Source organism: Lissotriton helveticus, chromosome 3_1 (genome assembly GCF_964261635.1).
Source record: "Lissotriton helveticus chromosome 3_1, aLisHel1.1, whole genome shotgun sequence".
Lineage (NCBI taxonomy): Eukaryota > Metazoa > Chordata > Amphibia > Caudata > Salamandridae > Lissotriton > Lissotriton helveticus.
In genome coordinates, this window is record NC_136061.1 from 90,683,564 (window position 1) to 90,701,086 (window position 17,523).

A 17,523-nucleotide genomic window follows, 5' to 3' on the forward strand; every position below is an offset into this window, starting at 1 on the left:
TTCGATGGTGTTTTTACCCGTTTCTTGTGGGGGGCGGGAGATCGTCAATGTTCCTGGCACATTGCCGAATACCTCCTTATGACGGAGGTATGGGAGTCACCAACCTTCATCTCTATTACCTTGCCACAAAACTTATCGTAGTCCACGATTGGTTCACGGGTGGCTGGTCCGACCCAGCGTACCAAGTGGAACTTCAGGTGATGGACTTTCCGTGGCTTCAGGCTTACTTGTATGGAACCCATGTGCCGCGAGACCTGCCCCCGTCACTCGGTCGGTCCTCCTGGCTTGGCGCACTGCCTTGTGCCACACGGGGTGGGATCGGACACTTACCAGTCAGACCCTCCTGTGGTATGGCACATGGCTGCAGGAGACCTCATCCCTCCGGGACTTCCATCGGTGGGATCACTTAGGGATCTCGTTTCTTGGGGGTGGGGGACCATATCAGAACTTTCACAGACCTGCGGCAGCGCTACTCTCTCCAACCCTCACAGTTTTACAAATATCTGCAGCTCAGGCATGCCCTGGGGGTGCACCTATCCACTCCCTCCTCCCTTCCTGAGTTTAGACTTCTTGATGATGATGGGGGATCTAGGTAGGGGCAGGGTCTCCCGGATATACCGTTCCCTCGTGAACAATACCCCCGCAACCTTAGACGCGCTGCGAGCCCGTTGGGAGAGTTGGCTGGGGCCCTTGGAGGTGGCGAATTGGAGGGACACCCACATGGCACCTAAGACCCTGACAACCTCATCGAAGCTGCGCTTAGTCCAACTTTACTATTTACACGGGGCTTATCTCACCCCGGAGCGCCTATACAAATACCAACTGCACCCTTCTCCGACCTGTGCGCGTTGCAACCAGACCCCTGCGGATTTCTATCATATGGTATAGCAGTGCCCTGCCCTTGCTCCATTCTGGGCAGGTGAAGTATTAGAGCTGTCACAGGTCCTAGGGTGGACCATTCCCCACATCCCTTTGCGCCTGATTCTAGGCGTGTTCGATGGCCTGGACGTCTCTCGGGCCGACAAGCGTTTCCTCTGGACAGCGGTGGCAGTGGCGTAGCGAGATATAGCAGCTCTGTGGTCCCAGGCCAAGCCCCCCACTGTGCGGAGGTAGAGACTGGGGGTGGACTGGTGTGGCAATCAGGAGGAGCCCCTCTTCGAAGCCCGGGGCTGCCCCAAACTTTTCCAAAAGATTGGGGCAAATGGTTCAACCTGCTATCATGAGGAGTGGATACGTGTCGTTTGTCTTCTGGGTTAACCCTCTGTATGATTTTACCCTGCTGATTGATTCGCCGATCTTTGTCGCTCTACATGTGTATGTCAAGTATGATATTATGTTTGATCTTGATGCCTTTATGAATTTGTGGTTTAAAAATTCAATAAACTTGATTATCAAAAAAAACCCATAGAAATTCACTGAAGAAACCTAAAGGTTAAAGTGACGTTATAGTTAGGAATTGTAATATCTTACTTCATATTAAAAAATAACTGACATAGTCAGTTTAAACATACTGTTTAAAACCAGTGAAATTCACCAGTTATAGTTATCTCAAGTAACTATGACTTGTGCCTCAAAGTAACTATAACTCGCGCCTCGCCATCCACTGCTAATTACCTCGTATATCACAATACTCACAACTTTCTGTGTCATTGGTAACATCGCTGTAACGTCTGAAATGACATCATTGATGACAACACTGTGCTTGGCAGGGGCATACGTCTAAGGTGCAGTCTGTAGCCCTTTACATTGTGTGCTTCCGGAATTTTATTCACAACTTATTCAGTGCACACCTAAAACTGAAACAAAAGTTGCAGAGAAAAAGAAGTTATTCTGAACCCGAGACAGGAGCATGCACAGCAGGTGAACCTACATTACAAGTCACAAATCTATTGTTATAGACAAGTATTGCTTTCCTCATTCACCTAGTAGTTCTTGTAGTACAACAGCGCTGCTTTGTTTATATGATCATTCCGTCAGCCCCACACAAGGTTATATATGTTTCTTACGAGAAAGCAACCAGAAGGAATCCAGGAGGCAAGATCACGTTGGTAGGTAGAGGACTGCGCGTTTGGCTCCATTTTATTTTTCTTGAAGTGCTCCAGTGCCCTTTCCTGCTAAACACTAGAATTATCACATAGGAATATACAAAGGGGGGGTTATGAGATAACAGTACAGTAAATACTAGGATGAGTAATTTGTACTACTCTTTCCATGCTCACTAAGATTAATAGAAATACATCAATCAATGACATGTATGCAATTCCGTTTGTAACATGTCCTATAAAATGCAAATGCAAGGAAGCACTGGTTATATAGTGTGAAATGAAAACAATATGTTCGAGGCATATGAGCTGCAGATTACACACTATGCATAGATCGCCATCTAGTGTTGGGCTTGGATGGCTGCACTTGTTTTTGTCCTGGAAAGTCTTAGGAAGTCACGGGATAGTGAGTACTCTTCTGGTGGAGTAGATCTTCTGGTGGATCCCCACCGAGACCAGGAAGACCGTCACCCAGGCCCTCGTCACCAGCCGACTGGACTACGGCAACGCCCTCTACGCCGGGACCACCGCCAAGCTCCAGAAGAGACTCCAGCGGATCCAGAACGCCTCTGCCAGACTCATCCTCGACATCCCACGAACCAGCCACATCTCCGGACATCTGAGAGACCTGCATTGGCTCCCCGTCAACAAAAGAATCACCTTCCGCCTCCTCACCCACGCACACAAAGCTCTACACGACCAAGGCCCGAGCTACCTCAACAACCGAATCAACTTCTACGCTCCCAAACGCCACCTCCGATCAGCCAACCACGCCCTCGCCGCCGTCCCCCGCATCTGAAGAGCAACGACAGGAGGAAGGTCCTTCTCCTACCTGGCCGCCAAGACCTGGAACTCCCTCCCGACCGACCTGCGCCTGACCCAAGACCACCTCTCCTTCAGGAAGAAGCTGAAGACCTGACTGTTCGAGCAGTAACGGCACCCCCCTCCCCCCAGCGCCTTGAGACCCTACGGGTAAGTAGTGCGCTCTATAAGTGTCCTTGATTGATTGATTGATTGATTGATTACTCCTTTGGATTACATGGGCATCGGCTCCAACCTTAGATTGTTTCTTTCCGCCTTTGGCCTCAGATGTGTTTTCTGCGCTCCGGTTTGGATCGATTCTTCTTCGGCGTGCAATTCTCACCCTTTTCGACGATACTGTCTTGCACGCGTTGCCCAATCGACGCGAGTCTTAACAACTTCGAAATCTTTGATTCCAGTCGTCGACGAAGGCCTTTGGGCCTACCTGGGCCTCATCTTCTGGCTCATGGAAAGGACGCCATTCAAGAAGTGTCCTCAATGTGGGTCGAAGTTTCCCTACACTGATCTACATGAGGTGTGAAACCTCTGCCTCTCACCACAGCACAAGGCCGGAGACTGTTCAGCTTGCGCCTCCTTCCGCTCCAAAAAGACAAATCTGGACCGAAGAGCTCGAAGGACCATGGCTCGCTCATCATCTTCGTTCCCTGACGACATCTACCAAGAGGGCGTCGACGTGCCAGAACAGGAGCGGGTCGAAGACGGTATCGTCAGCGACTCCGAGGCAGAGGACTCGGACGTCGAGAACATCACTCCGGCACAGCGGGTCGTAAGTACACACGTCGACCCCGACCCTCCCTCGACACCCGCAAAAAAGGCTTCAGTCACACCTTCACCTTCGGGACCAGGTGCACACCAAGAGACTGTTTCCCATGCTCTGCCTTCGGGCTCGGTAAAGAAGCCTACTAAGCCTTCAGGCGCCTCGGGCTCGAGTCAGCCTACCCCCGGTACTGACACACGCCTGCCGGCAGCAAAAAAGAAGCCATCCTCTTCCTCATCCATGCTGATTGCTGCTTCGACATCCAAGCACTCGGTACCTAAGAATGGCACCGGCTCTTCAACACCGAAAACACATTGGAGCCGACCAAAAAACTGCCACCAAAGGGCCCGACTCCCATGCCTCGGAGTCGAAAAAGGCCTTGGAACCGAGGAAGCAACATGTTCCACTGGCCAAAGACACTCCAAAAAGTCACGGTTCGAAGCCAAAAGAGCATAAAACTGCTACCGAGTCGGTGCCGAAAAACCCTACGGAACCAAAGAACTCCGCACCGAAGGATCTACCTTCCACAGAAGAACTATTTTGACCAGATCCTACGCAAAAAACCCTTGTAATGGTTCCCAAAACTGGTCACTTGACTCTTAGCTCCAAGAAACGACCACTAGATGCGCCTGCACCAACTCCTCCTCCTAAAAAGAGAGACATTGTCACCTCTCCATTAAGGATCCCTTCTTCTCCTCCTCCTCCTCCTCCTCCTCCACCACATCACTCTCCTACACCATCCCCTGCTCCAGTAGAAGATGATGATGATGTAGATAACACCTCTGATGATACAGGGGGCGGTGCGGACAATGAACCACTAAGGTAGCCTTTTCCTCCTGACTCCCCTGACCCCTATGATGATTATAGCACCCCAGACGTCCCTAACATGCCACAAGATGACATATACCCCTCCAGTCCTTTCCTTCCTCAGAGGACACTATGGGCTTTAACCAACTCGTCCATAGAGCTGGCCAATACCATGGGGTTGACCTGCACACAGACCCTGTGGAGGAAGATTTGCTCATGGACACTTTTGACACTACACAAAAGTCCACCTCAATTCTACTCATGCTTAAGGGGGTCATTAAGCATGCACCAGAGGTATTCAAAGATCCAGTCAGGGCTCGAGTCATCGACCCCCGGGTCGACTAAAAGTATAAGGCTGCCCCTACAGATCCAGTCTACATTAAAGGCCCTGCACCCCTACACTCCCTTGTAGTCTCCACTGTGCGAAAAAGAGCAGATTCCCAAACATCAGGTGAGGCCCCCCCACCAGATAAGGAGTCTAAACTCCTGGACGCCTCTGGCAAACGAACAGCGTCACAGGCAGCAAAAATATGGCGCATCGCCAATACTCAGGCACTATTAGCGAGGTACGACAGGGCACATTATGATGAGCTGGAATCCATAATGCAGCATCTCCCAGACAAATATAAAAATAGGGCCAATTAACTCATACAAGATGGTAAAACTATCACCAATATCTCCATCCGTTGTGCCCTAGGTGCGGCAGATACTGCTTCAAGAGCAATTAACACCAGTGTCCTCTTGCGTAGGCATGCCTGGGCTATGCATTTCAGGTTTCAAACCTGAAGTCCAAATTACATCCTCAATCAACCATTTGATGAGCAACACCTTTTTGGCCCTAACGTTGATGTATCCCTTGGGAAAATGAAAAAGAATACCGACACAGCTAAATCTATGAGAGCCTTGCAGTCGCAAGCTCCCAGACGCTCCTTTCGTCACTCATCCTACAGAAGCACCACCAGAGGCTACTCCTCGGATAGCCACTCCACTTCTTACAAAACCCCTACCCAATCCACCTTCACTAGAGGCTAAAAAAGAGGTGGTTACAGGTGTAACAATAACAAAGGCAGAGGCAAAACTAACAACTCCCGCTCTGCCTCCACCCCTGCCAATGACTTCCCACCACTTCCCCCGCATCATTTCACTCCAGTCGGGAGAAGACTGCAACAATTCTTTCCTGTCTGGACCAACATCACACCAGACATGTGGGTGCGACAAATAATTCAATCGGGTTACTGTCTCGAACTAACATCTACCACCCCAAACATATCACCCAAACAGCATCCAATGTCACAAGAACATTTGTTACTGCTAAAGCAGGAGGTAATATCCCTCTTACAAAAAAGTGCAATAGAACTAGTTCCCCTGCACCAACAAAACTAGGGAGTTTTCTCCCTGTACTTTCTTATCCCAAAGAAGGACGGCTCTCTAAGACCTATTCCAGACCTCAGACCCCTAAACCTATACATACAATCAGACCACTTCCACATGGTCACACTGCAGCAGGTCCTTCCTCTTCTTTCACAAAACGGCTTCCTTACTACCATAGATCTCAAGGACGCCTATTTCCACATTCCCATTCACATCGCTCACAGAAAGTATCTCAGATTTGTAGTGGACAGTCAGCACTACCAATTCAAGGTACTCCCATTCGGAGTCACAACAGCATCACGAGCGTTTACCAAGTGCCTAGCGGTGGTGACAGCACACTTAAGAAGACAACACATTCACGTCTTCCCATATCTCGACGACTGGCTCATAAAAGCCAGCTCACACAGCCAGTGTGTACAACACACTCACACCACCATCCAACTACTCCACGACCTGGGGTTCACAGTAAACCACACCAAGTCCCATCTGCAACCCTCCCACATACAACAATACCTCGGTGCCACAATAAACCCCCCAACAGCGCTAGCTTATCCCTCTCCTGCCAGAATAGCAAACATGCAAGCTCTTCTAACAAAATTTCAACCAGAACACTCTCTTCCAGCTCGAGTGTTCATGCAACTCATAGGGATGATGGCCTCTTGTCTATTCATGGTGCCTCATGCACGACTCCAGATGCGTCCTCTTGAAGAGTGCTTAGCACGCCAATGGAACCAGGCTCAAGGTCAATTAACAGATCTAGTGTTGGTGGACGGTCAAACTCACCGCTCTCTGCAATGGTGGAACACCAAAAACCTTTCCAAAAGGTGACCGGTCCTAGAGCCAGTTCCTCAAATAGTCATTACTAGAGCCAGTCCTCAAATAGTCATTACAGCGGACGCATCGCTCTCCGGCTGGGGAGCTCATGCAGGGCAGGTGGACACTGCAACAAAAGTTACTCCACATCAACCACCTGGAGTTACTAGCCATATTCCTAGCCTTAAAAGCATTCCAAAAGCAAATATCAGGCAAGGCTGTCTTAGTCCGCACAGACAACATGACAGCCATGTACTACATATAGAAACAAGGCGGGACACACTCTCTGCAACTCTTTCAGCTGGCACAGAACATTTGGAGGTGGGCTATACCTCAGAACATCTTCCTCTTAGCCCAACATGTTCCAGGGGTACAAAACACCATGGCCGATCTGTTGAGCCGTCAGACACAACAGATCCACGAGTGGGAACTTCAGCCACAAGTTTCTCAACCGTTCTTTCAAATGTGGGGACAACCTCAGATAGACCACTCGCCACCCACGAAAACGCCAAATGCCCAAGCTACGCTGCCAGATATCCACACCCACTGTCCAAAGGCAATGCGATATGGATGAACTGGTCAAGCAGATTCCACTAGTGGTGTGCAAACTACAGCAACATTCCCTAACTCTCATTCTAGTTGCTCCAACTTGGGCCAGACAACCGTGGTACACCACGTTGCTAGAACTTTCCGTAGTACCGCACCAAAAGCTATACCTATCTCCACGCCTCTTAACCCAGAACCATGGAGAAATCAGACACCTGGACCCAGATCAGCTCAACCTTGCGATCTGGATCCTGAGGTCCTAGAATTCGGGTACCTTAACCTTCCCCCTGACTGTATGGACGTTATTAAAGAAGCTAGACGTCCCACCACTAGGGCATGCTATGCAGCCAAGTGGAAACGTTTTGTAATATATTGTCATAACAACATCATCAATCCCCTAGTTGTGTCTATTCAACACATTATAGGCTACTTACTACACCTTCAAAAATGTAACTTGGCCTACACGTCTATTAGACTGCATCTTGCTGCCATGGCGGCATATCTACAAAATAGACAACATCTATCCCTTTTCAGAGTACTAGAGTACTTGCCATAAAAGCCTTTATGGAAGGCCTCAACAAAATAATACCTCCCAGAGCACCACCTTCACCTGTGTGGAATTTAAACATTGTTCTCACACGGCTAATGGGACCTCCCTTCGAACCTTTACATAAATGTGAGCTACAATTCTTAAAATGGAAAGTTGCTTTTCTAGTAGCTATTACCTCTCTACGAAGAGTTAGTGAACTACAAGCACTAACCATTCAGGAACCTTTCCTGCAGATGCATCATAATAAGGTTGTTCTCCGAACTAATCCTAAATTCCTTCCTAAAGTAATATCTCCCTTCCACCTCAATCAATCTGTGGAGCTGCCTGTATTCTCGCAGCCACAAACAGTCGCAGAAAGAGATCTTCATACCTTAGATGTACAAAGAGCATTGCTTTACTACATCGAAAGAACACAACCCTTTCGTAAAACCAAACAACTTTTCGTGTCTTTCTCACCACCACACAAAGGCAACCTCATATCAAAATCTGGTATAGCTAGATGGATTGTCAAATGCATACAAATTTGCTTCCACAAAGCTAAATGTACATTATCTGTTCCTGCTAAAGCCCACTCTACAAGAAAGATAGGGGCTTCAATGGCATTTTTAGGGAACAGTCCCTTAGATGATATCTAGAAGCCTGCATCTTTCCCTGGGGGCTAAATGGAGTCCAGGAACTCCATTGTCCAGCAGCCCCAGCAGCTGGAGGACCGTCATCAGCGCCGCGTCGCGCCTGAAGGCCCTGAAAAGCATCCGCAAACGTCCGCTGCGCGGGCCAAGGGCGGGCCCATCCGCGCCCACCAGAGGTGGGCTGGGCCATCCCTCTAATTTTCAATCCTCGGGATTATCAAGTAAGGTACCGTGACTGGGCCCCTTGAGCGTTGTTAATTTGTAGGCATTTGGAACTTTTTGAACATTGACACACATTGAACTATTAAATCCAATTGTAGTTTGCAACCTAAATGACTATATGCTCTTAACAAGATTGGACTCTGCACTCTGCACTTATTTTTGTATGTGCATGCTTGATTTTTTCTATAGATCCACTGTTATTCTTTATTGAATTTTTTTAGAAATACTGAGCAGTTTTGGATTGCATATGTTTTAATCTCTTTTTATCGAGCTACGTCCGCATAGGCCTTGATATAATCGGTTTATAGAATCAGGTGCCCCAAGTGTGTTGGTCCAAGATAGTGTCCCCCATCATAAGTTCCTCTAACAGCCAATCTAGTGTACGCTGGTTGTGCATCCACATGGAGTCCCGTAGTGGTTATTTGTAATATTAAATACTAGTGCCCACTCTAAATCGGAGTATTCAATCAACGTTAGAGTCTAACCTAGAGACCTTTTAGAATGGGGAGACGAATCTGTTGAAAAGAAACAGGCCCTGCCTATGCCTAAAACCAACACCAAACCAACCTCTATTGACAGGATGTTGGAAAAGGCTCTTGGAGCCGTGGCCACTGAATTAGAACGGACAGAGAGACGACTGTCCCTGACTCCAAACCTTGAAATCCCATTGACTAACTCCAGCACTTCACAAATCTTAAGGGTCTCGATAACTGACTCTCCTAGGGACCAAACATCAATAACTGAAGAAGTCAACCCTGAGCAAACTAGGGCAGATATACTTATTCGACCTGGTAAAAAAGGGAAACCTAAACCCAAAGCAAAACCAGTAGTAAGAAGGAAGAAGCCCATAGGAGCGACATTTGATAATGGGAAGTCTGGGAATGGTGATCTAGAAGACAGCATTGAAACCACAAGCGATCAGCCAGTGTGGGTCACAAAGCTAGTGGTGGACCTGCAGAACCAAATAAGGGACCTAGTTAAGGATGAACTTATACCTCTTCAAGAAAGGGTTGACAGGTTCACCTTACTTATTAATGACTGGACAAGCACTAGGGGGGCAATTCATGGTAACGTAGGTCCCGAACCTAGAATACGAGATCAGACCACTGCAATTACTGCAGTGGCCATCTCAGACCCCAAATCCAGTGAGCACCTTCCGCTATTAGCACCCAATAGAGAGAGACACCAACTGGTGGCTTCTACTAGAGATAGTACTGTGAGGCTACCAACTGCCACACGTAGTCAAGCCAAATGTCCACTTTTACCTCATACACCTAGAGGACAATGGCAGCTAAATAGACAGCAGGCAGGGTCGGTTGCCTCCACACGCATAAATGCCACTAAAGACAACTCTCCCCCGCCTTCTCCCCGCCCAGTCATTAATCTTCCTCCTGCATCAACCCCCTATGTCCTCATCCTTGCAGGCATACCTGAACTCAGAAGGGACCAATACGAATCTCATCAGGAACTAAAGAATAAATGTGTCCATTGGCTTGCAAACCACAGGCACTTTAGATATGACATTGTGGAAGAGGTTTTAACCACAGGTAGGGTGGGTTGGATAGGCAGATGACCAAAGAACTTGCATGGAGATTGCATAGTAATTCATTTTAGAAATCCGTTGATGGTCCAAAAATTAATATCTAGAGAGGATGGGAAAAAATCAGGCACTACCCAAGTCCTCCCATTGGGTTACTTTTATCCCCCTAAAAGGGTTCACCAAGATATAAGGCACTATGAGCGGGGTTGGAGAGATGATGCCAATAATTGTGAGAGACCACCCCAGGACCAGTAGTGGCCAAAGCAACCGGTTTTAAATATTCTTACAGCAAATAGGTACAGTAGCCTAGAAGGACTAATTACGGCTCTTCCCAACGGCAATTAAGGTTAGAGTTATTGATACAGGACCCTGCACGCCCCGTGGGGAAGGTAAACCTTGTGGGAGCATGAGCGGCTCCCCAGATTCCACCCACGATGGCTGTGACACGGTGCTGACTAATAATCTAAAACCTCCTTCAACTAGAGGGACCGATAAGGCCCCACTACAATCCATCCCCCCAGTGGCTAATAATCCCAACTGCCCCAATCGCCCACGGACACGGGTAATATCGTGGAACATAGCGGGTCAGAATAGCAAGCTAGATGACCCAGATTGGGGCCTTTTTATTGACCAACATGAGATCTGCATGTTCCAGGAGATATGGGCCAGAGGGGATACTTCAAAATTGGTTTCGCCGCTTTTAACATTCCTGCAACTTCAGGGGGAAAAAGGGAGGCCTCAGTACATGGGTGAGAGTCCATCTGGGATGCACGGCTAAACAGATCGGCACAGTTTCTAACGACATTCTGTGTGTCATACTGTATTTCCCACCAAAGACCTATATAGCCCTCATAAATGTGTACTCCAGACCAGCTATCCAGGGTAAGGAGTCAAAAACGCTGGAAGATCTAAGTACTTTTTTAGCCACCATTGCAGATAATAACATGGTGATCATTGGAGGGGATTTCAATTGTCAGTTTGAGCCACTCGAGAAAATGCTCCATGAAAGCCTGTATGATAAGGACAAATATTGGTCTATCCCGGAGTCTAGATGCCCTCCAGTTAAAAAATGGTGCCCTCTGGTGATGCAGATGAACTGTCTTGACCTGAAACACTCCTTAAAAGCTTGCAATGTTAGAACACCGTCCAAAACGTCGAGTAATTATACCTTCCTTAGAAATGAGCGAGGTTCTCTATTAGATTACATTTTAATTGACTCCAAATCCTGGCACAGGTTAATCGACCTCCAAGTTATACCACGGCTCTATAGTGACCATAATGCTTTAGTACTTGAACTTAATGACCTCAATCCCGGGAGCGCCACAAACATATATATATAATCCTACCGATGACAGGCTGATACTTTCTAACTGTAGGAGAAGAGTGCGATGGTCAGATATTAGTCAATCACAAGATAGACTTAGTGCCTTATATGAAACATTAACTCTGGTGCTTTTGACTGCATATAACTCAATATCTATCAATGGGGACAGTATAGACTCTCAGCTGGTTACCACGAACCATGGTAAGCTAGGAGAAGTCACACTAGACTTTTTTTTATCCCTCAAAAATTACCCGGCCAAACCTGAAACTCCCCCATCCTTGGTACAATGAACATTGTCGTAAAGCCAAAAGATCTTTGGTATTGCCCATCAAGGCCAATGACCGTTCCCTAATTAAAACATCAAGAACGGCCTATAAGGCCGCTGTTAATGAGGCTTAAAAAGGGTGGCAAATTGATAAGTGGGATATTATGAGAAGCTCTCTGGGTTCCAGGGATATGAGGACTTTCTGGAAAGTCGTTAACACAGGTAGTTCCGGTGCTAAATCACCGATATGGCTGAATCTGGAGGCAGAGGTCTGGCGGGACCATTTTGAATCTCTCTATTCAAGGGGAGAGATACTGAAAGATGAGATAACTAAGGGATGCTCTGTGGGGTCTGACCATTCGTCCGCTACAAGGCATAATAATGAATATGATGCCGATAGCCCTAGCATAAGTCTAAATGAGATTAGAGGAGCTCTCTCTAAAATACGGTAGCTCCAGGTAAAGCACCCGGATTAGACAAAATCCCCGGGGAATTATTTCGCAGCGAACCATCAGTTTGGGCACCATACCTCTGGGTGTTATTCAATGCCATATTCCAAGTCATGAAGATTCCTCCTAGTTGGCTGGAGCCGAAATAATCCTCATCTATAAAACGGGCTCACCGCTAATGCCAACCAATTATAGGCTGATTAGCCTCATAGACATTACGCAAAAAATCTTTGCCCGTGTGCTGGTGCTTCGGTTACAATTGGATGGTGGAACAGAAGTTCCTTCCCCCCTACAGGCTGGGTTTAGAGAAAAACTGTCCACACTGGACCAAATCCTCAGGCTACAATTATTACACTGGAAGACCGTGTGTCTGGAGGGTGGCATCCTCTACTTAACATTTGTAGACCTGAGGTCAGCCTTTGATCTGGTCCCAAGGGAAAAGTTGTGGGCAGTCCTCCATAAGATGGGGGTTCCAGCATACCTATCTCAACGTATAAAGCGGCTGCACGAGGATAATTTCATCCCAAATTAGGTTTGGCAAGGAGGGAAAGTTAACAGCTCCCATCCCGATTAAACGCGGTGTTCGACAGGACTGCATGCTTGCCCCCACTCTCTTTAGCCTCTATATAAATGGTTTAATAGACTTCCTCCTTGCAGAGAAAGATCTTGAGGCCCCTAAGCTGGCATCACTCAAAATCCCAGCAATGATGTTTGCCGATGATACCTTAATAGTATCCAAATCACCCATGGGGATCCAGAGGGTACTCAATAGATTTGAAGCGTTCTGTAGAGAAAGAGGACTAGAAATGAATCTACAGAAAACTATTTTTATGACGTTAAACACCACAAAAAGTACCCGAGTAAATCCATCCTTAAATGGCAAACCCCTCGAGAGTTTCCTCTTTCGATTATCTTGACATCACAATCACAGAGACTATTGATTGGGGGCACAGATAAAATCTCTGAAATTGGCACAATCGTCGGGTGGTATTATGAAGGTTTTTTGTAAGTAAAGCCATAAACCAGTGATCCCTGCTATTGAAATTTATAAGGTTCAAGCCCAGGTAAGGGCGTTATATGGCGCAGAATTATGAGGTCACTGTAGTTCTGAGGGCCTAACCCAGACAGAGAATAACTTCCTCAGACAGTTGCTTAATCTCCCACGGAGCATCCCGCTCATTACGCTCCGATTAGACTTGGGAGTAAGGGCAATTGCCGACTAATCTAATCTTAGACCCTTATTATACTGGTGGCGCCTGTGGGTTACCCCAGAACTTGTAGCTTACAGGGAAGAACTTAAAGTAGTGATGTATCTGCGGGGGCAGCCAAACTGCTGTGGTTTGCGTACATCAAACGCATGCTAGCTAGTTTGGGGCCGGGGGAACTCTAGGGAGACCCGGAGCTCGCTTGTACCCTACTCTCCAGGAAATTGCTAAAAGACCATTATGGGGAGTTCAAACTAGCACAGCTTTATAGTAACCCCCCGAGTAGGCAAGCTAACCTCAGTCTTTCTAGAAATCAAGAATAGTTTCAGCTTTGAGCCGGTCTTGGATGATATTAAGCCGGCAGCGGCTAGAAAGCTTTTTCTACAGTTATGACATGGGGCTCTGCCCCTCCGCTCCTTTACACACAAGTGGGGGGTCCGCAAGTTTTAAAGTGCCCGGCATGTGACTGCCCTGCAGAGACAGTCCTGCACGTGTTTTTTAGCTGCCCTGGTTATCATAAAGCAAGAAAACGGTGGCAATTGCAGAAACCTAGGAACTAGGCGCTGCTCTGAGGCTTTCAGGATACTGAAACAAGACTGTAGTATCCCAATAGTATACTCAGTAGAAGGCTTCCTATTTCCTATGTGGTGTACCCGCAGAGCACTCTTAAAACCGTCCTAAAGAGTTTAGATCATGGTTCCGCTTGAATGAAATCGGGCACCTTTGAGGACCCCTTTACATTACCAACTATTCGGAAAAAGTTTCCACCTATGAACACCCTTCTTTTTACATTCAGGTCCTATTGTCCAATGGCCAGCTGTACCAGAGCTTTATATGTATTATCTATCATTATGCTCTAGGAAAAATTTACTTTTTAATGTATTTATTCACCATGTTTTAAGGATTTCTTTTTAAATGCCAGTATTTTTCCCTGCCTCGAGTAGTGTACTGTTATAACAGACTTGACAATTTATTGGTGGAGTAGCCTGTACTGTGGGGACTCTCGTGTCAGGCAATGTTTACTACCGCAAAAAATTAATTAAGTGTTTTGTAGGTAGTACTTGTGATTATGCTTTTAGGATAAATTGTTCTTATCTAAATTATTTATTTATTCTGCACTATGCACTTTCAAATGTGAAGTACTGTCTTCTGTTTTGAACAATCCATCGCTATATCTGTTGTGTCCTTCTTTTGGTAGAGTAATTAGATTAGAGGGCATCTTATAACTGAGCCCGAAAATCACCAACCACAAATGTGTGTCAAGCAATGCCTACTTTTGTTCTTATTACCTGTTTTTCACCACATGCACCCTATTTTTCTTGTAGCTCCAACAGTATTCGTATGTATTGTATTTGTACTTTTTAGGTCATATTGACCGAAATTAAGTTTTTATTTAATTGAATTGAGTTGATATCTGTAAAGCAGCTACATGGTCTACACCACACACATTCACAAAACACTATTGTGTAGATGTGCAGACTAAATAGCAAGCTACTGTGGGCCAGGATGTACTGTAAAACACTATTTCAAACTATTGCAACAGATACTGGTGGTCGCCGCTAGCAGGGGGTACTGCTATACAATCTATGCATAGTGTGTAATCTGCAGCTCATCTGCCTCGAACGGAAAATGCTACTTACCAGTATGCATCTGTTCTTGGCATGCAGAGCTGCAGAGTTACACACGCCCACCCGCCTCCCCGTCTACTTTTATCTGTTCCAGTATTATCTTAATTAGATACAGCTTACATGAGCATCCTTCCTGTTTTCTTACAAAGCTCCATCATTTCCCTGCTGGCGAAAAACAATCTAAGGATGGAGCCAATGCCCATGCGCAATGTACTCCAAAGGAGGAGTCCCCTATCTTGTGACTTCCAAAGACTTGTCAGGACAAAAATAAGTGCAAACATCGGGGCCCAACACTAGATGGCAATCTATGCATAGTGTGTAACTCTGAAGCTCTACATGCCAAGAACAGATACATACTGGTAAGTAGCATTTTCCTATTGCTCAGTTGGATACCTTGGACTGTAATGTGTGTAATTTGGTGATGCAGTTGTAAAAATGTGGCACTGTTGCTTCCCTATTTTGACTAAAGGGCTGCATCACCCATGTCTGCAGTATACATTAGAAACAGTTGTTTGCTCAATTGATTTCAAAGTATTTATTAACTTATGATTGGTAAAATGATTCTTCTTTTTTGTCTGTGCCTAAGGTGTAAACAAACCTTTGAATTCTACAGGACAACAAGCAAGTGGCTATGACGGAGCATGCAACACCAGCGGATTTGAAAGAAGCTTTAGTCAGAATGTGGACATTACAAACCACCACGGGAGCAGCACAGTTGAAGAAGTGGGTCCAAGTATGGAGTATTGCAGCAGCTCAAAAAGGAGTCCAAATCATGCCCAACATAAAGGACCCCAAAAACAGACACCATATATCTGGATTGACCAGAAGAAGAGTTTCAGTGAGTCTACTACCCCGAATTCAGATCAGAAAATAGACACTAGTTTGAAAATGTGGATCTGTAGCCAGTGCGGTAAATGTTTTAGTCAGTCAACTGAGATTGCCCATCAGCGAGTAAACAATGGGGAGCAACAATATACATGTAGTGAATGTGAGAAAAACTTCCATTACTCTACAAAGCTGGACAAACCCCAACAAGAATACAATGGAGAGAAATGTCATGACTCAACAATGAGGTTCATTCCAGTCATGGATTATGTGCCACAAAATAGCAGTGTGGGGACAGCAACATCAAGAGAGAAACCCTACTTGTGTATTGAATGTGGGAAGGGGTTCAGGTACTCGCAAGCATTGACAATTCATCTGCGGATTCACACCGGAGAGAAGCCACACGTATGTAATGAATGTGGGAGACGGTTTAGTGACCTGGGAAACCTGAAAAGACATCAGAGAATACATAGTGGTGAGAAACCATATACATGTAGCCAATGTGGAAAGAGTTTCCGGCAGGTACCACACCTCATCAAGCATCAGCGCATGCACACAGGCGAGAAACCTTATATTTGTACTGTGTGTGAAAGGCGGTTTATTGACTCATCTTCTTTAAGGAGGCACCAACAAATACATGCCAGAGAGAATCAACCGTCAGAAATATGTCATCCGACATAAAGAATCCATGGTAGAGCAACAACAATACATTCCTTAAATACCGGGCAGGGTTGGGATGGGCTACTGAGCCTCCAATTTTCTTTGAGCATCTTGAGAATGTCACTTTTTCTACAGATCTGCTTCATCTCCCTTGAATATCAGCATTGATATCCCGCCAGGTTTTAAACAAGTGAACTGGATATATTTAATGTCCATGTTGTCTCACACAGAAAGCAGCACAGGTAGAGCTAATGAGCATGTCCTCAATAGGTATTAAATACACTTCCGAGGTGCCACATCATTCAAATCGGTACTATATTCTCAATAATCAAAAACATGTAGGGTGCCATTATTGGTACTCCACTGCTCAGAGTGCTGAGACAGATTGACTACTTTAGCATTGTCTAGGTATCTTCTTGATAATAACAAGTTGTGTTGTGGCATGCCACTGTCACCTGAAACGTGCATCTCAGAATGATGTAAAGGATTGACACTTTTTGTCTTGGGACAAACTATGGTGTCTCTTCTGTAAGTACCATCTACGTATTCCACAAGAGTCCAATACAGGATCGCATTCCTACGCACAAGCAGCACCCACTTTATGTTGCAGGGCCCAGATTTTCAAGCTGTCCATTAATTGGAATCATCCTACCATAGCTTCACCGGGCAGAAACCAATATTGTGATCGAGTGTCGCAAGACCTCAGTATTTACACAGTTGGTATCTCATCAACAGAAATCCCTTGTTTATGCAACTTTTCTCAACCAGCCCTCCTGCTGCTAGACTATCTTGCTGTTCAAAAAATAAACCGGGTTCATTTCCTCAACCAAGGATTCTTGCACACCATTATAACTCAATCGCTGCTTCACCACAGCAGTCAGTACCATTGTTGAATAAATGAATGAATGACTGAATACCTGCTATGAATGTGCTCAAGTAAAATCTGTGAGGGCTGCCTCCCCGTGCGACAAATAAATATGCTACCTTAGCAGCTGGTGATATTTACTCCTGTGCAAGAAAATAAATCACTGTGTGTACAGTCAGTATCCCCTGTACAGACTAAAATGA

At 46.1% G+C, this 17,523-nt stretch overlaps 1 protein-coding gene across 3 annotated transcripts in view; it reads left to right on the top strand.

The window, feature by feature from the left end:
* LOC144822140 (uncharacterized) overlaps positions 1-17,281 on the top strand; it is an 82,566-nt gene extending 65,285 nt beyond the window's left edge. For all 3 annotated transcript variants that reach the window (XM_078679288.1, XM_078679289.1, XM_078679290.1), the window contains one exon: positions 15,557-17,281. In XM_078679288.1, coding sequence (XP_078535414.1) covers positions 15,557-16,476 — 920 coding nt within the window. In that variant the 3' untranslated portion in view covers positions 16,477-17,281. The remainder of the gene's footprint in view (positions 1-15,556) is intronic.
* The last annotated feature ends 242 nt before the right edge of the window (positions 17,282-17,523 follow it).